General features: G+C 31.1%; 1 protein-coding gene across 3 annotated transcripts in view; it reads left to right on the top strand.

Annotated features, from left to right (window-relative positions):
- Positions 1 to 24,709, top strand: part of COL11A1 (collagen type XI alpha 1 chain) — a 197,819-nt gene that overhangs the window by 72,155 nt on the left and 100,955 nt on the right. For all 3 annotated transcript variants that reach the window (XM_065881030.1, XM_065881043.1, XM_065881037.1), the window contains 17 exons: positions 1,488 to 1,742; positions 2,497 to 2,559; positions 3,928 to 3,969; positions 4,931 to 4,993; positions 5,657 to 5,731; positions 8,583 to 8,666; positions 10,769 to 10,825; positions 14,174 to 14,227; positions 16,998 to 17,051; positions 17,170 to 17,223; positions 17,395 to 17,448; positions 18,690 to 18,743; positions 18,861 to 18,905; positions 20,096 to 20,149; positions 20,593 to 20,637; positions 20,889 to 20,942; positions 21,429 to 21,473. In XM_065881030.1, coding sequence (XP_065737102.1) covers positions 1,488 to 1,742; positions 2,497 to 2,559; positions 3,928 to 3,969; positions 4,931 to 4,993; positions 5,657 to 5,731; positions 8,583 to 8,666; positions 10,769 to 10,825; positions 14,174 to 14,227; positions 16,998 to 17,051; positions 17,170 to 17,223; positions 17,395 to 17,448; positions 18,690 to 18,743; positions 18,861 to 18,905; positions 20,096 to 20,149; positions 20,593 to 20,637; positions 20,889 to 20,942; positions 21,429 to 21,473 — 1,152 coding nt within the window. The remainder of the gene's footprint in view (positions 1 to 1,487; positions 1,743 to 2,496; positions 2,560 to 3,927; positions 3,970 to 4,930; positions 4,994 to 5,656; positions 5,732 to 8,582; positions 8,667 to 10,768; positions 10,826 to 14,173; positions 14,228 to 16,997; positions 17,052 to 17,169; positions 17,224 to 17,394; positions 17,449 to 18,689; positions 18,744 to 18,860; positions 18,906 to 20,095; positions 20,150 to 20,592; positions 20,638 to 20,888; positions 20,943 to 21,428; positions 21,474 to 24,709) is intronic.

Raw genomic sequence — 24,709 nt, 5'->3', positions numbered from 1 at the left:
TACATTTTCAAACTTAATTATGGTTAAAATATTATATCTTAACCTTTTCCAGTCCTTTCTATGAAAATGTTTAAGTACATACAGGTACAAATAGAACAATCTTCCTGAATTTCATACTATGCATATATTCTGATTATGAAAAAATAAGTATACAATTCAGTTTAACTGTTAAATTCCTGTTACACCTGGTATGAGGAATACCTGAATCATTTTAGTTATTAAAAATTTATATAACATGTGTCCCAGTGAGGCAAATTAACTGAGTGAGACTTTACATGCAAATACATAATTTAGAATAATAACATTTTAGGGTAGGAACCGATTTCATGTTTCATCTAGTCCAAATAATCATTTTCCAAAAATGGTTATCTTGATTCAAGATGTTTATTTATATACCCAAATTCATTCATCTTTTGCTCAGATCTATGAACATAGTAATATTCTGATCCCAGATTATATGCACCCCCTAATGATAGTATATACTCATTGTTTAAGAACACAAAAATATTATGGTTATTGGACATTTTATTTTAGTTAACAATCACTAAATTAATCATTTAGCCACATTTTTCCTTCACATGACTTTATGTAACACTACTTATTATTCAATATTGTTCTATCATCTAGATTCACTATGTTATAGCAAACAAGTTATTTATGAAATTCAAAAGTAGCAAGATAAAATATTTAATTGAACCTCGTCAAAATCATATGGCCCAAAATTACCTAATAAATATCATTCAGATTTATGCTATTAATGAGAATTATTTATGAAAAAAGGAAATTATACTAGCTTTATTTTTCTATATCTCTGAGATAGTATTTTTGATGTAATTTTTACTTTTAAGTGAATAATCTCATACTTTTTATGAGACTACACAATGATATATTCTATTGTATTAAATTCTGAGGACTATAATTTACATTTTATTTGCCATAAAGAACTCTTTGGTGATATAATACTTCCCTATATTCTAGATACTCTGCATAAATATTGCAATGATAAATCTCAATATTGACATTAATATTTTATTTTTCGGATTGAGAGTCAAACTTACATGGCTTTTCTGGTAGCCTTTATATTTCATTATGAGGTTCTGTGAGATTTGAAAATTAAGCAAATCTTTAACTATATATTTTCTATATATACATATATATATTATTCAAGTCAAACTATAAAGTAAATATCAAATTGCATAACAAGTTTTTTCCAATGGAACAAGCAAATACACATGTTGAATCTATGTGAATATTTGCAGTTTATTGGCAAAAGTTCTTTGAAAGCAATATTTCCTTGTACATACCAATGTACAAAAATATTTCTTTCAATAATGCTGAAAGGCTGTCTTTCCCAGCTTTCAGACTTGCTTGAGTAGTATTCAGACCACTTCCTGTCACATTCCATCAAACTGTAATTGCAAATGCTTACCTTGCTTTACTAACAGTAAACTTCATGTTCTCCAATTCCTTGCAACTTAAATTAATAGCCAAATCCAGTTGAAGAAGTATTTACTGAAGAATATCTAACTGGAGAGGATTATGATTCCCAGAGGAGAAATTCTGAGGATATGCTATATGAAAACAAAGAAATAGACGGCAGGGACTCTGATCTTCTGGTAGATGGAGATTTAGGCGAATATGATTTTTATGAATATAAAGAATATGAAGATAAACCAACAAGCCCCACTAATGAAGAATTTGGTCCAGGTGTTCCAGCAGAAACAGATATCACAGAAACAAGTGTAAGTCAGTATTTTGCTCTGTGTCATTGTATGTCTTATTTTGGGATTATTTTCATATTCATCTTGATGTCTTTTCAGGTTTAAAATGTAGGTTATGTTCTTATATAAATTATGAATATTTATCACTACTAGGTTACCTTGATAGATTCTTCCTCATGGGGATCTTCAGCAGTTGTATCTCAGGCCACACTACTGGAGTCTTCATTTGAAAGAATAATCTTTAATAGAGTTGTATCCAAGTTTTCTTGGCATTGATAAGATTAAATTACAGTCATTGTCATTCTGGGTACTAAGACTGTTTCCTAATTTTTAGACTGTTTTATTTATTTTTCTTTTCTGGTGATGCTCAGGAATGCACCATATTAATTATCATTTTATCATTATAATTATTATTATTTAACCTTTTTAACCCCTTTACCCATTTCTTCCCTCCACCTCTATTTTATTGAATTTAATTTGATGACACTTTTTGCTTAGTACCTTGGGATAATAATGAGGTCAACTGATATCTTTATCATTTTATAATGTGTCTTTAAGAAACAATTGTTCAATCTCATTCAAGATTTAGCATTAATGTTCATTGTGTTTCCCTTTGTATATTTTCAGAATTTAAAACTTTAATAGGTTTCTATGTTAAAAAAACACATTTTAATAGATTGTTTTAAATGCACTTAGATGATTAAATGATCTTTTAAAAATACTTAAATGGCCTTATTTACTTAAAGACAGGCTGCTTGAATTTTTCACTCAACAGATAAATGGCCATGGTGCATATGGAGAAAAAGGACAGAAAGGAGAACCAGCAGTAGTTGAACCAGTAAGTACTGGTATGAATATATTGTAATAGTACCATTGAAAGTTCTAATGTCCGAATGTTTATAATGCCACAAGTAATGAGTTAGTAAGGCCAGTTCTGGCAAGTAGAATTTCAATAAACCAAAAAAATATAAAGATACAGAATTTTGGAATTTGAAACTAGCCAACAATGTTTTAGTCTAATTCTCTCATTTAAAAACTAAGAAGCCTAAGACCTAAAGGGTTCAAATGTTTGGTGATTGAGATATGACCAGACTTTACCTCTACTATTTTCCAGTCCAGTGATTTTCTCCTCTAATTTCTATAACTTAACATTATTAGAAATATATTATTTGACATAGTACTTATTTGTTTCATATTCAAATCACATCATGTAATAATATGAAAACGTTCTTTTTAAAATTTGCTTGCTTTTCTTCCATGGAAAAAATCTTCAAATCACTTCAAAAGTGACTTGAAGATTTATGTTAATGTTACTACCACTCAAGATATTGGTAAGAAGCAAATTCTTACTGGAAGTCAATTTTACTGTTGTTCTCCCTAATCAGCAATTTGGGAAAAGTATTGCATTAGAACTAAAGGAAGTATGTTTAACTATTTGCCTCAAGCTAATGAAAATCATTTCAGGAGCTGCAAGGACATAAAATTTCTATAAAAGATGGAGGAGATAAAACTATAAAAGATGCATCTCTAAGAACATTGTTGGCTGGTTATTACTCCAAAATCTGAGAAAGCACGTCATATGCTCACCAAAGGCTTTAAAAATAATTTTTCAGAATAAATTTGTCCTTGTTATGAAAATTTACAACCAACTTTTTAAATGACAAGACAGTTTTCAGCAGTAGAATCATAAACTTTCTAGAATTGGGTTCTTAGCCTGAAATAGTGTTCTATTCTCTTGTCTTTTTAAGAACTTATATTTATGTCCAGTTCTTTAACATGGATCTTTCTCCCCTTTCCTTGAGTTAAAGTGCTTAGGTGCTGCTTTCTTCCATCCTTTCATTCACACAGCAAATATTTATCAGGTTCTTGCTTTGTGCCCGGCATTATTCTGGGTGCTAGGGAAAACTTGGTTAAATGTCTTTGCCCTTTTGGGGAGCACTTAGCATATTCCCTTTGTAATATTACTTACCTGAATATTTATTTCCTTGCTAATTAGTTCACAGATTTTCTCAGGACAGGGATTATGTCTTCTACCATTTTTAATTTCCTCCCTTCCCCATGCAAAAATGCTTGTAATTGTTTTATATGTAGGAACAGATAATTTACCTTTTAAAATGTAATGATGTGGTGCTTTCTAAGAGCCAATTAGATAAGAGGTTAGGGGTTACATTGCCCTAGTAATGACTCTATCTTTCTTTAACTGTAGGGCATGCTTATTGAAGGACCACCAGGGCCAGCAGGACCTGCGGTATGTAAATGTTTTAAGATTATTTTTGTCTTGATTTTTTAAATAATCAGATATAAGATTTCTATTACACTGTTGAATTTATACATTTTAGACTAATTTGAGTATTGAATTATAGAGGCAAATACTTGGTCAGAGGACCCGGTGGCCTTCAATCGCTTTCTGATTTGGCTATCCAAATGATATTCTTTTGAGAGCTAAGAAATTAAATTTTGTTTTAAATATTTTTGTTGCTTAAATATCTCTGACTTTTCTAACCTCATCTTCAACTTTGTGCCTGAAAGTTATAAAATTTAAAAAAATACCCTCTTTTTTTTTTTTTTAAGAGGTATAGATATATCTCAAAGAAGAGAGCTGAGAATTCTAAGTGGACTGTAGCTGCCTTATCTGTACTTCTGAACGGAGTGACTATCAGCTTCCATTGTCATTTCCTAATAAGGCTAATGTTACTCATCAGGGTGTCTTTATTGTCAGGTAGTTGTACTGATCTGACTTTGTAAGAAATCCTCTTTCTTTTGTGGAATTAATTAAATTCTTGTCATGTGAAATAAATATATTATACTGATGCCTTTAAATACTTTTACCCATAAAGAATATAAATGATTTCTACATTTCAACTTCACTGTCACATTTTTGCAGTCTAATTAAATGAGTATACCATTTCTTCAGTAAGAACTGGGAACCAACTTCCACCTCAGGGACTGTACATTGGCAGGATTTCCTTTCCTGTCTTCCTTGGAATGTCTGTCTCTACCCTGAGAGCAGCCTCGTAGAGGAAGAGTTGAGCTAACTACAAAGTGGTCCCTATATGTTCTCTTTTTATGGGAAGATAAATAGGGCAATTGTTTGGGAGAAGAGTGTTTATTTATGAATATGAGTTCTTCTTTGATTTTGGTAGGATGAATTTGCCTGAATACTAACAAAATCAGGAATCTAACTCAGATTATGGTTTATTTCTCTGTAGGGTCTTATGGGTCCTCCAGGTCTACAAGGCCCCACTGGACCCCCTGGTGACCCTGGTGAGAGGGTAAGTGAAGGGACTCATAACAAAAGAATGCAACATAAATGAAAAGAATTAAAATATATTCTACAGGTTTAACATATTATTCTCACTTGGATAACATATGAATTCAGTGTTGTGCAAAATTTTGTTTAACTTTTCTAACTATAATTTTAAAAGTGAGGTGAAAGAATGTGCATTTATCTATGTTATAATTAGTAAGAAAATTTTTTATTTTTAATCAATTTCCATTTTGATATGAACCCAATATATTCGATTAAGTTCTTCCTTTTGAGTTCAGAAATATTTACCAGGAACTCCCATGACTATTTAGTTGAATACTGATAGAATGAATTAATAAGGCTACATCCTAATTTGAAGATCACATCCTGGGTCACATGGTGAAATAGACCATTTGCATTAAGTCTACTGAAACTCTTCTTGTAAAATCCCATTTTTTCTCCTTCCTTGAGTAGGCAATAAATTTGTGCATTATTTAAATTATATAAAACTACTGCAATGAAATACAATCCTCTCTAGGTATACTTACTAAAAGGAGATTAACCAAGGAGTAGAGGACAAACACAAAGTAGATAATGTAGTCTTATGGTATTCAAAGTTATTCTGTTTCTAATACATTTAATTATTTTGTTTATTGATTAATTTTGATGATTTTATTTACTTCCCTAGGGTCCCCCAGGACGTCCTGGTCTACCAGGAGCTGATGGTTTACCTGGTCCTCCTGGTACCATGTTAGTGCTACCGGTATGTTTTTTATAGTTATAAAGATGACCCCATGTTTTGTCATCCTACTGCTGAAAAATATTGCTTAACCATATTATAGATCAATCAAAAAAACATTGTATGAGGTAGAGATACTTGAAATGAAGCAGCCTTCAGAAATTGTGATAAATTTTGCTAAAGCAAAATTCTGGTAAATATTTATTTCTGCAGTAGAACTGAGGCTTTATTATTTCATTATATTTTTGACAACAAATCTTAGAGGATTTTCTTAATACTTGTAATCATGTGCTTTATCCTGAGTCATATGAGTAACATGCATTTCATGTATTAACATAAAGTTAATATGCTATTTACTACCATATAGACGCTAGCTAATACTTTTTAAATACGATATATCTATAGTGTTATTATTCATTGTCCAAAAATTATTTGTTTTACCTTAAGATTGCTTTTTAAAGTTGGCTGAAAGAATTAATATTGTTAAAATGGCCATACTACCCAAAGCAATCTACAGATTTAATGCAACCTCTATCAAATTAACCTTGACATTTTTCACAGAACTAGAACAAAAAAATCCTAAAATGTGTATGGAACCATAAAAGACCCAGAATTGCCAAAGCAATCCTTAGGAAAAAGAACAAAGCTAGAGGCATAACCCTCCCAGACTTCAGACAATATTACAAAGCCACGGTAATCAAAGCAGCATGGTACTGGCACAAAAACAGACATATGGATCAATGGAACAGAGTAGAGAGCCCAGAAATAAACCCACACACCTATGGTCAATTAATCTTTGACAAAGGAGGCAAGAATATACAATGAGGAAAAGATGATCTTTTTAGCAAGGGGTGTTGGGAAAGTTGGAGAGCCCCATGTAAATCAATGAACTTAGAACACACCCTCACACCATACACAAAAATAAACTCAAAATGGCTTAAAGACTTAAATATAAGACACGACACCTAAAACTTCTAGAAGAGAACATAGGCAAAACATTCTTTGACATAAATCATAGCAAAGTTTTCTTGGGCCAGTCTTCCAAGGTACTAGAAATAAAAGCAAAACTAAACAAATGGGACCTAATCAAATTTATAAGCTTTTGCACAGCAAAGGGAACCATAAACAAAACAAAAAGACAACCAACAGACTGGGAGAAAATACTTTCAAAAGATGCGACCGTCAAGGGCTTAATTTCCAAAATATACAAACATCTCATACAGCTCAGTAACAACAACAACAAAAAAAAAAAAAATCAAAAAATGGGCAGAAGACCTAAATAAACATTTCTCCAAAGAAGACATACAGATGGTCAATAGGCACAAGAAGAGATGCTAAACATTTCTAATTATTAGAGAAGTGTAAATCCAATCTACAATGAGGTATCAACTCACGCCAGTCAGAATGGCCATCATTAAAACGACTACAAATAATAAATGCTGGAGAGGGTGTGGAGAAAAGGGAACCCTCCTACACTGTTAGTGGGAATATAAATTGAGTCAGCTACTATGGAAAACAATATGGAGGTTCCTCAAAAAACTAAAAAATAGAGTTAACATATGATCCAGCAGTTCCACTCCTGGGCATGTATCCACAGAATACTCAAATTTAAAAAGATACATGCACCCCAGTGTTCATAGCAGCTCTATTTACAACAGCCAAGACATAGAAGCAACCTAAATGTCCAGTAACAGATGAATGGATAAAGAAGATGTGGCATATATATATATATATATATATATATATATATATATATATATATAATGGGATACTATTAAGCCATTAAAAAGAATGAAATTATGTCATTTGCAGAAACATGGATGAAACTAGAGATTATCATACTGGGTGAAGTAAGTCAGACAGAGAAAGACAAATATCATATGGTATCACTTATATGTGGAATATAAAATATGATACAAATGAACATATTTACAAGATAGAAACAGAGTCACAGACTTAGAAAACAAATTTATGCTTACCAAAGGGGAAGGGAGGGGGAAGGGATAAATTAGGAGTTTGGGATTAGCAGATACAAACTACTAAATATAAAATAGATAAACAACAAGGTCCCTCTGTATAGCACAGAGAACTGTATTCAATATCTTATAATAAACCATAATGGAAAAGAATAAGAATATAAAACACATATTTTATATATATATATATAATTGAATCACTTTGCTGTACAACAGAAACTAATACAACTTTGTAAATCAACTATACTTCAATAAAAAAAAATTTTTAAATAAAGTTGCCCAAGTTCTTGTGGAAAAAATTTATTTGTTTAAATGTAATAAAGATTGAAGTAATAATAACATAGAGAGAAATTTATTCATGCTGCATTTTGAGTTAAAATGCAAAAGGAGCTTTACCATTTTATAGAGGGATACAGAAAGGATCAGTTTCCTAGTATAGTTACTTAAGAAAAGGTAAACAAACTGAATCTATCTCAAGGAAGATTTCCTCTGTGTTAACAGAGATTCCAGAAGTTTTGCTCAACAAAATAGCAGTTGATCTATAACACTACCGAACTTAGTGCATTTAGAATTTTTACAAATGAGTGAGTAGAATGGGTAGCGTTTGTGCAGGTAAAGAAATGGATGATAGCTTATTCCATAGTTTTCAAAAATTATGGAATTTAAAATTGTAAAGGAGTCTGTAGTCTCTTCTACAAGTGGTAAAGCATGGTCTAGAAAACTTCTATAATGGACAGAAAGAAAATTTTTTTAAAAATCTAGGTATCATGATTCATGATGGAGTTACCTTGGACTTTTGTAAAATCCCACCATTTTAAGTAAGTAGTTTTTAATCTAGTAATTAAGGCACCTATTTGAGAAATTCTTATTTTGAGCTTCTGTATGTTATCTTTTCTTAGTTTCGTTATGGTGGTGATGGTTCCAAAGGACCAATCATCTCTGCTCAGGAAGCTCAGGCCCAGGCCATTCTTCAGCAGGCTCGGGTAAGAAAGGATCAACATGTAGTTCCATAACCTGATTCTGTGCCAAATTATGCAAGAGAGAGAAAGTGTGTGTGTGTGTGTGTGTGTGTGTGTGTGTGTGAGCGTGTGCGTGTGTGTGTGTGTGTGTGTATCTGGAGGGTGCTACTATTATGAACAAAGTACTTCTGAATAGTATGTTGAATTTAGAGGGAGAAGATACTAAGATAATATCTATTTTTCCAATAGGAATATTTTCTTTAATTTAATATTTAATTTAAATGACTGACCCTTGCAGTATTGCCATACATAATTCTGGCAAAAACATGCAAACCATAATACACAAATTTTCTAATTTTTTTCAAAGAGTACTGATGGATTTATATGTATCACCCTTTATCTTTCACATCCAGTTTTCCCTGCTAAGGCATATGTCAATGATCAATAAATAAAGAGGATAAAGTTTAAAGTAATTTTTCCACCCAATCTTACAGATTATTCAGGATATCCCAAATAATCCAGAAAATTAAATTTCTTAGGCATTCTTGTGGAGGAAAGAAACCTTCAAATAGGTATTCTAAGCTCAAATCATTGTAATCTATATTTTAAACCAAATCCATTCAGTTCATATTTGTTTGTCAGCTAAAAGCTTTCCACTATCTGTATACTTATATAATATAAAATTGTTTGCTTTTTAAGTTAGCTCTAGTGCAGTTAAAATATAGATAAGAAAATCAAAAGAATGGATCAGGAAAGGGTTGAAAGTCATATAACACTTTTATTCATAATATAGTCTTTTTTTCTTTTCAAGGAAAAAGGAAATAAAGGGCTTATAGTTGGCATGGATACGGGTACCTGCTTCCTAAGTGATATAAATCATTTTGGTGATAACTATTTATCACCATAAATTTATGAGTGCATAAATTATCTGAGAGTGTAAGTCTATTAATCTGAAAAGATGCCATTGTTTTGTTACATCATTTATAAAGACAATGAAACTTAAATATTTGTTTATTAGAACTTGGCATAATACAAATCTAAAAATATTTAATTGATTTACTAATGATACCTACAACTTATAAATTTTATTACTTTGAACAGATTTTAGGTAATTATTTGAGCTTAAATAGTTTATTAGGCCATTGAATTCCTGATTTTATTAGTCCTTTTAACCTACTTGGAAATAGGTAGCAAGCATTATAATTCCAATTTTTCAGATATTTAATCTCAAGGATTAAGAAGTGTATTGTCAAAAATCTCATGGTGAGTCAGTAGTGAAATTTTGGAGATATTACTGTTTTCATCTCATGCACTTTTCTAATTTGGTTTTACATTATTTGTATTACAATATTATTTTTTATATCTGTTTTGGCAATCTAAATATTCATCTTTTGGAATCACTAATATTAAAAAATAGCACACCATACTAATTTAACATCTGTCAAATATTTATCCTTTTACTCTACTTGTTCTAGCTTTCCAAGTGCTAATTTCACATTTCTAATATTCAGTGTCAATAGTGCATGTAATCAGTCTATCATGCCTATGATTCTACAAAATAAATGTATTTTTCTATAAAGCATTAAATTTGAGATTTGTTAAAATAACTGTATTATCTAAGCACTTTCTGATCAATTTTGCTTTTTACTATCTGGCTTGAATTGTCATAGTTTTTTTTTTCCTAAAATACTGCTAGAAAACTTTCACTTAAAGCACTTCAAATTGTTCACAGCTAAAAGTATTGTCAATGAGAATTACACCTACATATTTAAGAGAGGCCTACACAATATTCTCAATGCACTTTTGAGTAGAAAAATCATCAGATATTAAATTTCTTATTAGATGTTAAAATCTATTTTAACTTTTGCCATTGAATAAATCATAATATATATGGTACAAGATTGTATATAAGTCACAACAGCTTAAAAAATGTCTGATACTTATTAGGTCAATTTGTCATTCTAAAAACTTGTGATTCTTCAGTAATCAGGCACTCTTTCTACTATGTAGCTATTATACCTCTGTTGATGAGCTGCTACTTAAGGGTAACTTGTGCAAATGATTATTGTGGTTTAATATGCTCATCCAGGGAGGCATTCCTGAATTTGCTATATTTTATTTTCTAGATTGCTCTGAGAGGTCCACCTGGCCCAATGGGTCTAACTGGAAGACCGGGTCCTGTGGTAGGTTACCCAAAAAGATAATATATGTTTAAATTCCTGTATTAGTAGTTCCTTGTGCAACTTTGGCCAGGCAGTTTTCATATCTCTGGCTGGTGAAAGTAGGGTAAATATACTGACTTATACTTGGATTTGGTTTCCATTTAAGAAATCTCTCTGAATTCAGTCCTCAGTAAATTTTAATGAAAAGTTTACAATGGAAAATTCTCAAATCAAACAAATACAGTGAAAAATATAATTGAATCACATATCCAATTATTAACTTTTCAAACTACAATTTATTTGCATAATAGTTTGAGTTGTTGAAGTTCAAGTGTACAGTAAGTTCTTGAGATTTAATTTTATGTTAAACAGAATTTATTAAAAAAGAAAAAATATTTGAGGCCAATGAAGATTTTTCCATAATCTTAGGAGAAAGCAGGAGACTTGGCTTAAACTTTAAGTTGCCTCTAGTATTCCATTAACTGCTTCAGATATTAGAGAAATTATTTTGTCTTTTAGAGACTCTTGGCAAATAAGTGTTTTATTTTCCTTACAAGCTTACTGGCAAGCTAATATTCTATATATTTTTTAAAATATTTTGAAACTTACCAAATGCTAAGCAGTGTAGCAATTCACACACACACAAAACAAAGATTCTTTTTAAATCATACTTTTTTCTTAATGGAAAAGAACATTGTATAATTCCAACCTGAGTTCTCATTGATTTTAAAATGAATGTAATAATTTCTATTTTAAGTATTTTTTTGATATAAAAAGCTGTAGTATACTTTCAATATGATCTTATATGCTCACAATGTTTTATTGAAATAATAGTATTTATAGAAATTATTACTCTGAACATTCAAAGTTTATCTTTGGTTTACTTAGTAGACAGCAAAATGATTTTATTCAAATTTGAATCGATTAAATAGTTTTACTGATCTTATTAGGAGGAAAAATAGTTTTCTTCATGTAGTTTATTCAAGAGTTTGTTATCTACTTTTCCATAAATTTATGGTTCTCTTCAGTCTTGAAATTTTATAACATTTCATATATCTTGGAGGGCTTTATACTCAATCATATGAGCTCATGTGGAATATGTGTTCTGGCAATATGTTCCACAGAATTTAAATTATACACATTTCTAAATGCATTATTATGTATTTATTATGTAGTTTTACTCTTCTGCCTTTCAAAATATAGTAGGGAAGATGAAAGATTCCATGTCATTTAATAAAGGAAGAAATAGAGTTAATATGTAATTGCTTGTTAACACATTTACATGACTGAGGAAAATCAGCAGTATGCTAGTGTTTTACAAATTTGGGGGCAGAAGAATTACCCATATATTTTATCCAAAGTGAAAGTTCCTGGGGCCTTGAACTTGAGGCTCTAATGTTGCATATTCAGGGTCGGAACTGGCAAACTATATTTTCAACGAGTGCAGCAGTCTGATTCTTACAGTCAAGCGTGTTTGGGAAACACTGCCTTTTGCTTAAATTAAAAATATCAGCCTAGCATCTGTAAGTTCTTGAGATTTTTTATTATCCTATTATGCAAAGGAATTTTCCTGCTTATCATCCTGACAAACACAAGTCTAGTGGATCTGTAGAGGGTAAGAACAGTGATGAGCAGAACCAGTGAAAGCTTGTTACATTAAGCTGTTCCTGTTTTCACCAGTCCTTAAGGGTCAGACATTCACAGCATGTTGGCAAAGAGAAAACATTGACAACCATGTTATTACATTACCATTCTCAATGTAATATCCAAGATTAATTGATTTTATTACTTAAGTCTTTGTTATAGAAAGTTTTAGCTTCCTAAAATATTAAAGGTTGATATTGAGAGAAAAAAATCACATTGTTTGTTTTTACCATTTTCTCTTCTCTTATTCTTTGCTCCAAAACATAAAATTATAACAGACTTTAAAAAATCTTAATTCTAGAGTCTAACGTATTTTATATATTAAGATTTAAAAAAGAAACAATATTTTAATACATAAATATGTTCATTCTTTCAGTGAAATATTCCTTTTTTCAATTATTTGTTTCCAATTGATTTTATAGACTAAAAGAGATCTATATTTTAAAATATTCAGGAAACATAGAAAATGTTCTTTACCCTACTCTGTTACTGTCAATTATTACATGGCGATTTTTAGAATAAGTGTTTGGGCAAAGTAATTATAATCTGTTGAGTAGGTTGTGCTTATATACAGAAGATATAATGCAGTAAAGTAATTAAAAATAGACTGTCCTTTAATTGCATTCAATTCTATGCTTAATAATCTGATTTAATGTAGAACCCCAGTTTCTCTCTTGAAGAAATTTAGTTGCAAGAATTCTTAATTAGACACTTGGAAGTCATCATTCTTGTAATTTTCAGGATTGGAATATTCATGTTACTTGACTTGTCATATTTTTTGGCAGTCATATTAATAGTTATTTTACTTTGGAGCCACCAGGAGGCTCTAGATACCTAGCATTTTCAGGCTTAGCATAATTTTAACCTTTTTGCACTTTGATTCAATGTAGTATTTAATTGAATCTCTATTGATTTAAATAAATCAGAAACTTCTTAAACACACAAAGTATACTTCTTCAGAATGAAGTAACTATTACCACTATGTTCAATTTTAGTGTTCTAAAGCTTTTTAGGAAGATGAATGGCCTAGTATTTATTTTTTAAAACTCACAGCACTTTTATAAAGTGGTTTTATACTTTTTTCCAGTTACTATGCCAGGCTTTTGTTGCACTTTGTGAATTATGTAAATATTTGGAAGAGGCATTTGTCATAAGGACTTATTCTCCTAAGGAAAAATAGACCAATCTAGGAAAAAATGCTTTGACATTATTTCAGGACAATTATAATAACAACAATAGCATCTGTTCTTGACATTTTATTGCTATAGAATTCAGTGTCTGAGAAGTTTCTGAGTATAACAGCATTAATATTTGCCAAGTTTCATAAATGAATTCAATGTGTGCCCGATTCTGTAAAAATGTATTTCCTCTAGTACTCCACAACAGTGTAATGATAAATAACGCCTGTGTATCATCGTAAGTGCTCTGATGGCACACACATTAAAGAACATTTCAATGTGATTTCATGAAATTTGCTTCTGTGTAGTTATCAGTAAAATATAGACTTTTAAATATAGTTCACACACTGGAATACAGTCAAAATCTGAGAAGAGATGTATTTCAATCAGAGGACTTGAAAATTTTGTTGTATTAACTAATAAAATCATACTATTTGAAGAAATGTATTTTGAATAATGTTTAATTATTTCAAGTGAAAATGGTAGGAAAAAAACTGGTTAAGGAATTACAAGATTAAATGATTATGTCTTCACCTTTTCTCTACAGGGGGGGCCTGGTTCCTCTGGGGCCAAAGGTGAGAGGGGTGATCCAGGTCCTCAGGTAAAAATTAACCTATTTCACTTATTTTATTTTTGAGTTTATTTTATCTATTAGGGTGATTGAAGTGTCTACCATCTGTTTTATGAGTAAAGAAATTACTTACATTACCTTTAAGCTCACATCACGTTCTTCAATTGAAACATCTCTAATGGTCAGTTGACTGCCAATAACTTTATTAATTTAAACAATATTAAAAGAAGATAATAAGCTAGAATGGGAAAGTCTTGAGAGTAATAGGTCTTCAGAACATTAAATTGGCTTGAGATTGTACAGAACAGAGAAGTACTATTACAATTGTATTTATAGTGGCCCTGCCACAAGCCTAACATATTTCCTGTGGAGAATAAAATCTAGTAAATTCTCTCAGAAAGAATATTTAATATACCTAAAAGAAGCTAATTTGAAGCCCTTTGTAGAGCTGAGGAAATTAAGAGAAATTGAGAACATCTGACCTGAAATTCTTAAAAAGATCTTACATTATATTTACATGGTGCCAAATTAAAAGTATTATTTTTCCTTGAATGATAAGTAGATAGAGACATTCACTATAAGCACATTATGAATTATACTTATTCTAGAAAACTGTAAAAGCAAAATGTGATGTATTTTTAAAATTCATTTTTTTTAATTATTTTTTAAAATTTATTTATTCATTTATTTATTTTTGGCTGTGTTGGGTCTTCATTTCTGTGCGAGGGCCTTCTCTAGTTGTGGCAAGCGGGGGCCACTCTTCATCGCGGTGCACGGGCCTCTCACTGTCGCGGCCTCTCTTGCTGCAGAGCACAGGCTCCAGACGCGCAGAGCTCAGTATTTGTAGCTCACGGGCCCAGCCGCTCCGCGGCACGTGGGATCTTCCCAGACCAGGGCTTGAACCCATGTCCCCTGCATTGGCAGGCAGACTCCCAACCACTGCACCACCAGGGAAGCCCTAAAATTCATTTTTAATGAAAATGCTTTCTGATATACTCAATAACATATAAACTCAGATTGGGCTACAGGAGCTCTCAAGTGGCCATCCAACTAATTTTTTTCTATTTTTAAAATTAGTTTTATTTTAACAATATTATAATGTAAACTTGAATGTGAACACCTATATGTATTCTTTGTCACCACCACCACAGTCATAACCCCAAGCAATTTCTTGGTGCCACTTTACAGTCACAACTTCCTAATACCCGACAAGCACTGATCTGTTCTTCATCACTACAGTTTCATGTTTCCAAGAATATTACATAAATGAAATCATACATTATGTAATCTTTGAGACTGGTTTCTTTCACTTAGCATAATGCCTTTGGGGTTTGTTGCAGTTGATGAGTGCATCAATAGTTTATTCCTTTTTGTTGCTGTATAATATGCCCCTGTTTGGATGCACCACAGTTTATTTTGAAATGAGAAAAAATCCCCCCAAAATTTAGAAAGATATTTGGGTGGCACAGAATGTGGCAACCTTCTTTTTCGTGCTTGTTAAATGTTGCCATAAAGAAATGGAAAACATTTGTACCTTAACTGAGAATTGTATAAAAATATTGATATATCTTTTGAAAAGTTTATGAACTTTTGGGTCAGACTCACCTCTTTACAAAATGGATGAATCTGAAAACATGCTGCAGTAGTTTTCACGGTCTTTGCAGTTTTCCTTAACTCCAATGAGATGCAATATCAAATGAAGGATCATTTTCATTGAAAACTAACAAGATTTGTCCTGTTATTATTGCTCCTTGCCTTCCAGCTGGGGTATAGGATAGAGTTTTCTTGCTGCAATAGTTTTTTAAAAGCTATATTCTTTTAACCTCTAATTATTAGGCAACCTTAATTTCATATTTCTATAATCAACATTTCACAGTAATCATAAGAATTATTTGTAATTTCAAATATGTGTTGCATTTTCTACCTCACTCATTATATGCATATTGTTTAAACTTAAAAAGGGTATAGTTAATTAAATACAAAGGCCTATATACTATTTTTACTGGATCTATATTGGATCTATTATTAGCTGTGTAATTTTATTTTAAAAATCACATATATTAATTCACAAGTAAGACATTGTATATTGATATAACATTGTATTATACTGCTTCAAGAAAGATATTGAGAATCTTTAAACTTTAATCTGACATGGCATGGTGCCAGTCAATAATTTGAATTAAGGTTTGCCAAGTGATCCTCCAGGATTTTGTAGATGATTGAAAGAAATATGTACCAGCACTGTGCTAAATTATAGGAGTATAACAGAGAAAAAGATTTAGTCCAAAATCACAGTAGTTAACAATTTAATGGGAGATTGAACTATGAAAAAAAGACAATTATAATTCAATGTGATACCTGCAATAAAAGAATAAATATCCAGAATAGGATCTCCAAAAAATGAAGAGAAAGGTGAAAGCGAAGAGAAGAGGAATAAAATGGAAGTGTTTTCAGTCAAGTGAAATGTAAAACTGCAAGGTTTTGAGAATATATTTAGTAATTGAGGATTTTTTTAAAGCTTAAAATATCAGTTTATATGACTTTTGTTTAAATGTAATTGCATGTCTATATAAACTTTATAAAATAGCCTGACTCTTTTTTGGCAAGAAACCATTTAGAAAAATCGATTCTCTTGTCTTTTTGCTTTATCTAGAATTTTACATAAGAAATTATTTTCTTGTGTTAAAATGATTAAGGTAAAGCTAAGAAGATATAAATTTCTAAAGCCCTTTCTCTTGATGTGATTAAGTTTATTGATCAGGAATTCTATAAAATTAATTAATTATGATGTTTTGTATAGGGCCCTCGTGGTGTCCAAGGTCCTCCTGGTCCAATAGGAAAATCTGGAAAAAGGGTATGGTTAGTTTTCATTGTACATTTTGAGGGCATCTGAAATCATCAGTTATTTTGTTTTCTTTTATTCTGTGCTATTTGGAATTCCTTTTGCTTAGTCATGTTCTTGGTATTATCAGGGTCGTCCGGGTGCTGATGGAGGAAGAGGAATGCCAGGAGAACCCGGGGCCAAGGTCGGGAGCTCATCTCATACATTTGTATTTTCAGATCTCGTATCTCAGTTCACCCCTGAAATTTTTATATTTTAAAATAGAGTTTATTGATATGAAAGAACGTTTCACACTCAAATTACAGTACAGAAATAAGCTGGAAATGTGATGATGATGATGATGGTGATTTTACAGGGGGATCGAGGATTTGATGGACTTCCAGGTCTGCCAGGTGACAAGGGTCACAGGGTAAGATATACCATTCTGTACATTGTATACTTTTTATATTGGGATAATACAGGAATACTACGAAATATTGATACACTAAGATATAAGAAGAAAATTAATTTAAGTATTTGTGAACTCATATAAATTAGTACATCTACTAGATACTTGAAGAAAGATAAGTAGAATTATATGTGTGATACTCATATAAGTTCTTTAATTTCTTTTAGACATTAAAATACTCAGTTTACACAAACATAAGTTGATGTGGAATCTTTATGTACACGTATATGGAGAATACATTTATAGAACAAGTGTGGAGATTTAATTTTGCCTCTAATTTTTTGATAATTGCCTCAATTTCCTTATTACATTTTGTCTGTGGAAATATACTCAAAAGAGGATATCTATAGGCAGTTTGTCATTAATATAACAATATACTGGGCACTGTATTTTATTATACTAATTAGATGGCTCCAGTAGATTGAGACACCACAGGCTACTTCTTTATGATAATATTAGTTTGCAGTCCAGTGCAAGAGCTTATAATTCACTAAGGCTAAACAAAATACAATGTTGAACAACAATCCAGTCAATATTTTTAGTGGGAAATTAAGCAAAGATGTGGTCTTTCGAAAAAAGATCAGAATTGGATCTTCACATTTTTTTTCTCCAAAAGTTAAGAAGGAAGATGAGACAACCATTAGGAAATTGGAGAATATAAAAAAAATAGAAAGATAAAGAAAAGAGAGCACTATGAATGTGTAGCAAGACATTTAGTGTGTGCCTATCACATTTAGTGTGTGCCTGTTTTGTTTTTTGTCACATGTTGAGAAAAATATATAATTTTGTTTTTTAAAAAATCCAAAAATTTCTTTAGTCTTCTAGAACTGTGCTGATTTAATAAGAATTATTTTAGAAGCAGAAAAAATGTAAATAAAAATCAGCAAAGTGTATCCATGTTTAAGACAGTCTTCAGCAAAATACTTTTCTATTTGTTTGTAATAATTAAATGTCTGAAAATTATTTGGGAATTTCATTTAAACCTTTTTGTTTTCAAAATTGAGGGAACATTTTTTCCTAGCATACTAATATATAATGCCAGTTAATGTAAAATTATGATTTATCTTTGAAGTGTTTTGAGGAGGAAAATAGAGCATAAGTTTTTTCTGCAAATGTTCCGTTATATTTGGTAGGATAGCTGTAGGATAGACAAACATTCTAGTTTATTTTGTGTTCTACTTATACTTGGATTTATTTAATAGGGTGAACGAGGTCCCCAAGGTCCTCCTGGTCCTCCTGGCGAAGATGGAATGCGGGTATATTAAACTTCATTTCTTTTAAGAAATATTTAAAATTAAAACATAGAACAAAATCATGCTGAAATGTTACATTGTCTGATTGCATCACTCTCCCATTCATTTTGTCCATGACAGGGAGAAGATGGAGAAATAGGACCAAGGGGTCTTCCAGGTGAAGCTGTAAGCAACTTTCTTTTTTTCTTTTTAAATAGTACCCCGTTTTGAAGGAATAGTGATTGGTGTTACATATATAAAGTCAATAATAAACTCAGATGACTATTGCTGTCTTGCCTAAGCTAAGCAGGTAATTGTTATGTGAAAAAAACATTTAAAAATGTTACTGAGAGCTCTTCTTTTGTTAAAGATAAAGTCTCAGAAAGTCAAGAGAAAAAATTGTGGGATATAACATCTTTTCAGGCAAAAACCTTACCTAGTTTTTGTTGCTGTTTTTTGTTTTGTTTCTGTTTTTATATCATCAATAGCTCTAGAATCTAGTTATGTGTTTAGGATAAATTAATCTTATTATCCGAAGAAATACAAAAGTGAGGTGCTTAGTATATACCAGATAGAACTATAAAATTTACTAGATTATATCCTTTTTTCCACTGATTTTTACAAATGAGGAAACTGAATTGGAAAGGTTTACCCAAAGCTAGTTAATCAAAGAACCAGATGAGAAGCAGGCCTCCTAGTTTTAGTCCTAGTTTTCCACATTATAGAGCCTGTCAACTAAAAGGCATAGTAGCTCAAGTGAATATGACAGTAAGTCATTGTATTCACTTCTCTAAAGAAGGAAAAGAAGGAGGAACAAATAGAGGAGAGGGAAGAAGAAGAGAAGAAATTAATTAAGTCATAATAATTTTAAAAATCAAGCAAATGGTTTCTATAATCTTGCTAACATAGTTATCCAGCTGTTTGTTTCTTTCTCTCAGTAGAATATTCTTTCATGATGGAATTTACTTAACTGTAAAATAAATGAGAATCAGGACTCTTCTATTTGTGTAGTCTATCTTATTGAATAATAAGATTTAATAAGATTCAGTGTTGCTATTCAAATTGGAAAATGACACAAAAGTGACTTATTTAAAGCATTAAAATATTTCCTATTTTTAAAATTTCCCAAGTGATTCATATGTAAATTTATAAAAATCAAAGATACAGCTTCTGTATTAAAGACTTTCTTGTCCATCTTGGCTTTTGGATCAATATAAACACTAGATATTTGTGTCATGTAAAAATGGCATTTTTAAACACCATTAAAAGAAGATGAACAAATATTTTAATCTAAACATTACATTAATATTTATTTAAAGGAAGAGGCATGTTTTGAAGGCATTTCTTATGAGAATGTGTTTTTCTTTTCCTCCTAGGGTCCACGAGGTTTGCTAGGACCAAGGGGAACTCCAGGACCTACAGGACAGCCTGTATGTATTGTTGAAAACATTCAAGATTTCCTAGGGAACGCTTGTTACCAGACTTTTTAAAGCCAGGAGGCTGTGAAAGCTTTCAGTAGACAGCCAAGGGTTTACTGCTCTGTTATATTCTAAGACCTAATGATGCTGCCTATCAGTTTAACTGAGCGTACCCTACTCCACTGGCTTCTTTCTTTTCTCTTCCTTTTAGTTTACCTATTTTATTGTTTTGTGTCAAATTCCGAACTCGCAGTGGAAAATGCTGTTAGGTTGTCTCCATGGGCATGGAGAGGAGAGTATAGACCTTGCTTTTTCCCTCATTTCCATTAAGTTCTAAAATGATTTTTTAGTCAACCTAGGCTACTGGGTGTCATATTATTAGGTTAGTCTTCTAAATTTTCCATTGTAGCATCTGAACTTGTTAACACTCAAGCATATTTTTTTCGTCATTGAAGGGTATCGCAGGTGTGGATGGCCCCACAGGACCAAAAGGGAACATGGTATGTAGAAAATATCCATAAGATAACTCATTTCTGTAATCTAAGTACTAACAAACCACTTTTGTTGCTAAATCTAAAATTAAGATTTCTTACAATGTGTTGCCAAGTGCTTCTGCCAGCATTAATATTTTGCAAGATTTTCCGGATTCTCTATAGGGAAACATGATTTGGGGACTATTTTTCAACTGAAAAGAAAAAACCTATTATGTGAAATAGTTTTATTAAAGACTCTTTATATTTTCCTATGGCAGGGTCCCCAAGGGGAGCCTGGACCTCCAGGTCAGCAAGGGAATCCAGGACCTCAAGTAAGTCTAAACCGTCACAGCTTTTTTGAGCTAATGGGATAAGATGGTATCTTTATACAAGAAAATTGACAGCCTCAGAATTTTCTATGTAGGGCTAAGAGTTTTTATTGTGAATGTAGGAAGATGATTCTTTTTTTTTTTTTTCTTTTTAAAAAAAATTTGAGCAAATTTGCAGAGGCCTCTTTCTTCCAAGAGAAAAATGAGTCATTTGGTGTTCATGGAATGCCAGGACACCTGCAGGAGGGTTCTGAATAGGATCACATTACATATCCGTTGCCATAAGAGTAGCTTATGTAAAATCCCTCATAGTGTTGCAAAACTTTCTGGGGAATGTGGGGGGATATATATATATATATATATATATATATATATATATAGATTCTCATAAATCATTTCATGTAAATTGGAGGGCTAATCATTTACTATTTTAAAAGTGTATTCTTGTGATGTGATTCTTGACATATGAAATGAATTCTTTTAAAATAGGGTCTTCCTGGTCCACAAGGTCCAATTGGTCCTCCCGGTGAAAAAGTAAGTTATTCTGTTGTTCTAGTAATGTCTGGTAAACAAGCTTGTGTTGTCAACTTTAGGGAGGTATAAGGTCTGCCTTCTGTTTTTGATAAGGTATTTAAATGTCCCAGCATATAAAGAATTAATCTGGAGTTAAATTATGAAAGCACAGGGTGAGCAGCAGTCATTCATATGTCTCTGAACTGTAAATGATAAAATTTCACAAAGTTTCCATTTGGATAACTTCCAAATGTGACATTCTCAGATATATTAATTTCAGAAACGTACTGATATGAGTGTTTTCTCTTTATTTTGGTTCTTTTATTTTTCATTATTTAAAAAATGTAATTAGGTTTGCTTGTGACAAAAGGCTTTTAGCAAGGTCTAATTAAGGGAAAATTGTGACATTATTGCCACAGTTTCTCATGTATAAATGGCAAATGATGTTCTTTTTAATAACTCAATGTCTGGATCAAAACAAGAATAAGTTTTTAATTAAAGAGATGTCTTTTGTCCCTATCTCCTCTGACAAATTCCCGAAGTAATATTTCCTGTCCCCTATAGTTACAGCACAGTGTTACCTAATTCTTTCTAATATATTTTTTCTTATTTTTGTTGATTTCTATGAATATGTAATTTTTTTTAAATTAACAACTTTATTGGGGTTAATTTCATACCCTAAAAATTTACTCATTTTAAGTGTACAAGTCGATGATTTTTAGTAAATTTATAGAGTTGTGCCACAATCACATTTTTAGAATACTTATACCACCCTAGAAAGAAACCTTGTGTCAATTTGCACTCCCATTTCACCCACAAAGCTAGACAACCATTGATCTACTTTCTATCTTTATAGATTTACCTTATCTGAACATCTCATGTGAACAAGATATAGGAATGAAATTAATATTTTAATTTAATCATATGAATGAATATAATATGTGACATTTGTGTCTGGCTTCATTTGGCATAATGTTTTTGAGGTTTATCCATATTGCAGCCTGTATCAGCACTTTGCTCCTTTTTGTTGCCAAATAGTATTCCATTGATTGAATATACCACATTTTGTTTACTTATTCAGCAGTTGAGGGACATGTGAGTTATGTAACTTTTCAGCTATTATGAATAGTGCTGCTGTGAATATTTGTAAAAAGGTATTTGTGTAGACATGTTTTCATTTATTTTTGGTAGATACTTAGAAGTGGAATTGCTGGGTTATATGGTAAATTTATATTTAACATTTTAAGAAGTTTCCAATTGTTTTTCAAAGTGGTTGTACCATATTTCCTTCCTATCAGCAATTTATGAGGATTCTAGTTTCTCTAGATTCTCAACAATACTAATATTGCTTCTCTTTTTGATTATGGTCATTTTTGTTGGTGTGAAATTGTATCTTATTGTGGTTTTAACTGACATTTCCCTAATCACTAGTGATGCTGAACATATTTTTATGTGCTTATTGACCTTTTCTGTATATTCTTTGATAAAATATATATTCAAGTCCTTTGGTAACATTCTTACCAAGTTACTTATTATTAATGTTAAGAATTAGCATATCAAACTTAAATGATCTTTAAAGTACTTTTTCTCTGTGCATATTTTCCATATGTTTACAGTATTAGAATGCTATGGAAAATGGTTTATTTATTTAAGATGTTAGGTACCAAAGGTGATTTAAAATCTTTGCTTTAGATCAGAGATCTTAATCTGGACATATATTCTTAACATATTTTGGATTAGCTCATCATAACCATAAATTGCACTTGAGGCATGTGCCTATTGAATTTTCTACAATAATTTTATCATCTCTGAACTGGATTCCTAGGAAGAATTTGCTTTTAAGGAAAGCTGTTATATCTGAATTCCCTTTGTTGAGTCACAGGTAAAATATAGAATCTGATTCACTGCACTTCTTGTGGTAGGAAGAGAGCTGTCTTTAAGCACAAGCCGCTTCTTTCTCTGCTTTGAACATATCCAGCTCTTGAGTCCAAAGACAGCCTCTTTCCATCAAAAGGAGAAAGAAACTCAAGAACATGAAGAAAATGCATTTTATTTGTATTGCATTTACGGTATATAGTTTATTTTGGATCTATATTACTTTTATTTTCTTTTGATATACTGTGTTCTGTTTATTCTGGCTCAAGAGCCTTGTCTTTCAAAACTTGGTGAATAATGTTTTCAGTTGGATCATGCTATAATCTCACAATTAAATATAATTTAAGTAATGTCATATATTTTTAATTCCCAATAACTTTTATATTTTTGTCCTAAGTTATCATAGCCTATGCTGTTATTATATTTGTGATAAAAGATTTTATAAAGTTCAAGCTAATTAACTAAAATGGATGACAACTATATTGCTTTTCTGACACGTTGATAACTTAAATATACTGTTAAGTCCTGTGATTTAATTTATGGCTTCAGAATTTACATCACATATGTTAATGGCTTTACAGAAAACAAATGGTATTGTATAACTATATGAGCTAAAGAAGAAAAAGCAAGACACGAAATATATATTAGTTAAAGGCAAGGACTTTGACGGTATGGCTACAGATCTGGATTCATTTATATTGCAATTCTGTGATGTATTAACATTAGTTAATTACTCAAGCTCTTTGATGCTGATATTTCATGGAATTGCTTGAGACTTAAAATGGATACTATACATATAAATATATGCTTAACATAGTGCATAAATATAAATATATGCACTTATAAATATATGCATATAGACACTTAGAGACATATGCATATAGACACATAGAGACACATAAATATATGCATATAGACACTTAGAGACATATGCATAAAGATACATAGAGACACTTATAAATATATGCTTAACATAGTGCATAGAGACACAATAAATTTTAACTATTTTATTAAAATCTAAAATATGGCATTCATTCATTTAACTTTGTCCCCATTCCTGTAGGGAGACACCAAGCAGTTAAGAAAGCAGACAAAATATTGTACTGTCATGGAGCTTCCATTTTAAAAAAGATGGATTGATTTTAACTTGATTAAAAAAATCATCCTATAGTACAAGAGTTTTAGTATTTCTCATCTACCCTTAAATATATAGCAACAACATAAAATCCATGTAGTATTGTACACAAGGTCATTGTCTTAGAAATATATCTGCTGATAATAATTATTACTGGAATAGTTTTGCCTTTGTAATCTACATTTTGTTTTGAAGAAATAAGACTATTTACTGAGAGAGAAAAAATGATTTGAGTGAAAGGCAAAAT

Source organism: Phocoena phocoena, chromosome 1 (genome assembly GCF_963924675.1).
Source record: "Phocoena phocoena chromosome 1, mPhoPho1.1, whole genome shotgun sequence".
NCBI classification, from domain to species: Eukaryota; Metazoa; Chordata; class Mammalia; order Artiodactyla; family Phocoenidae; genus Phocoena; species Phocoena phocoena.
Note: the sequence above shows the minus strand (reverse complement) of the source record. Positions and strands in the feature narration are given on the sequence as shown.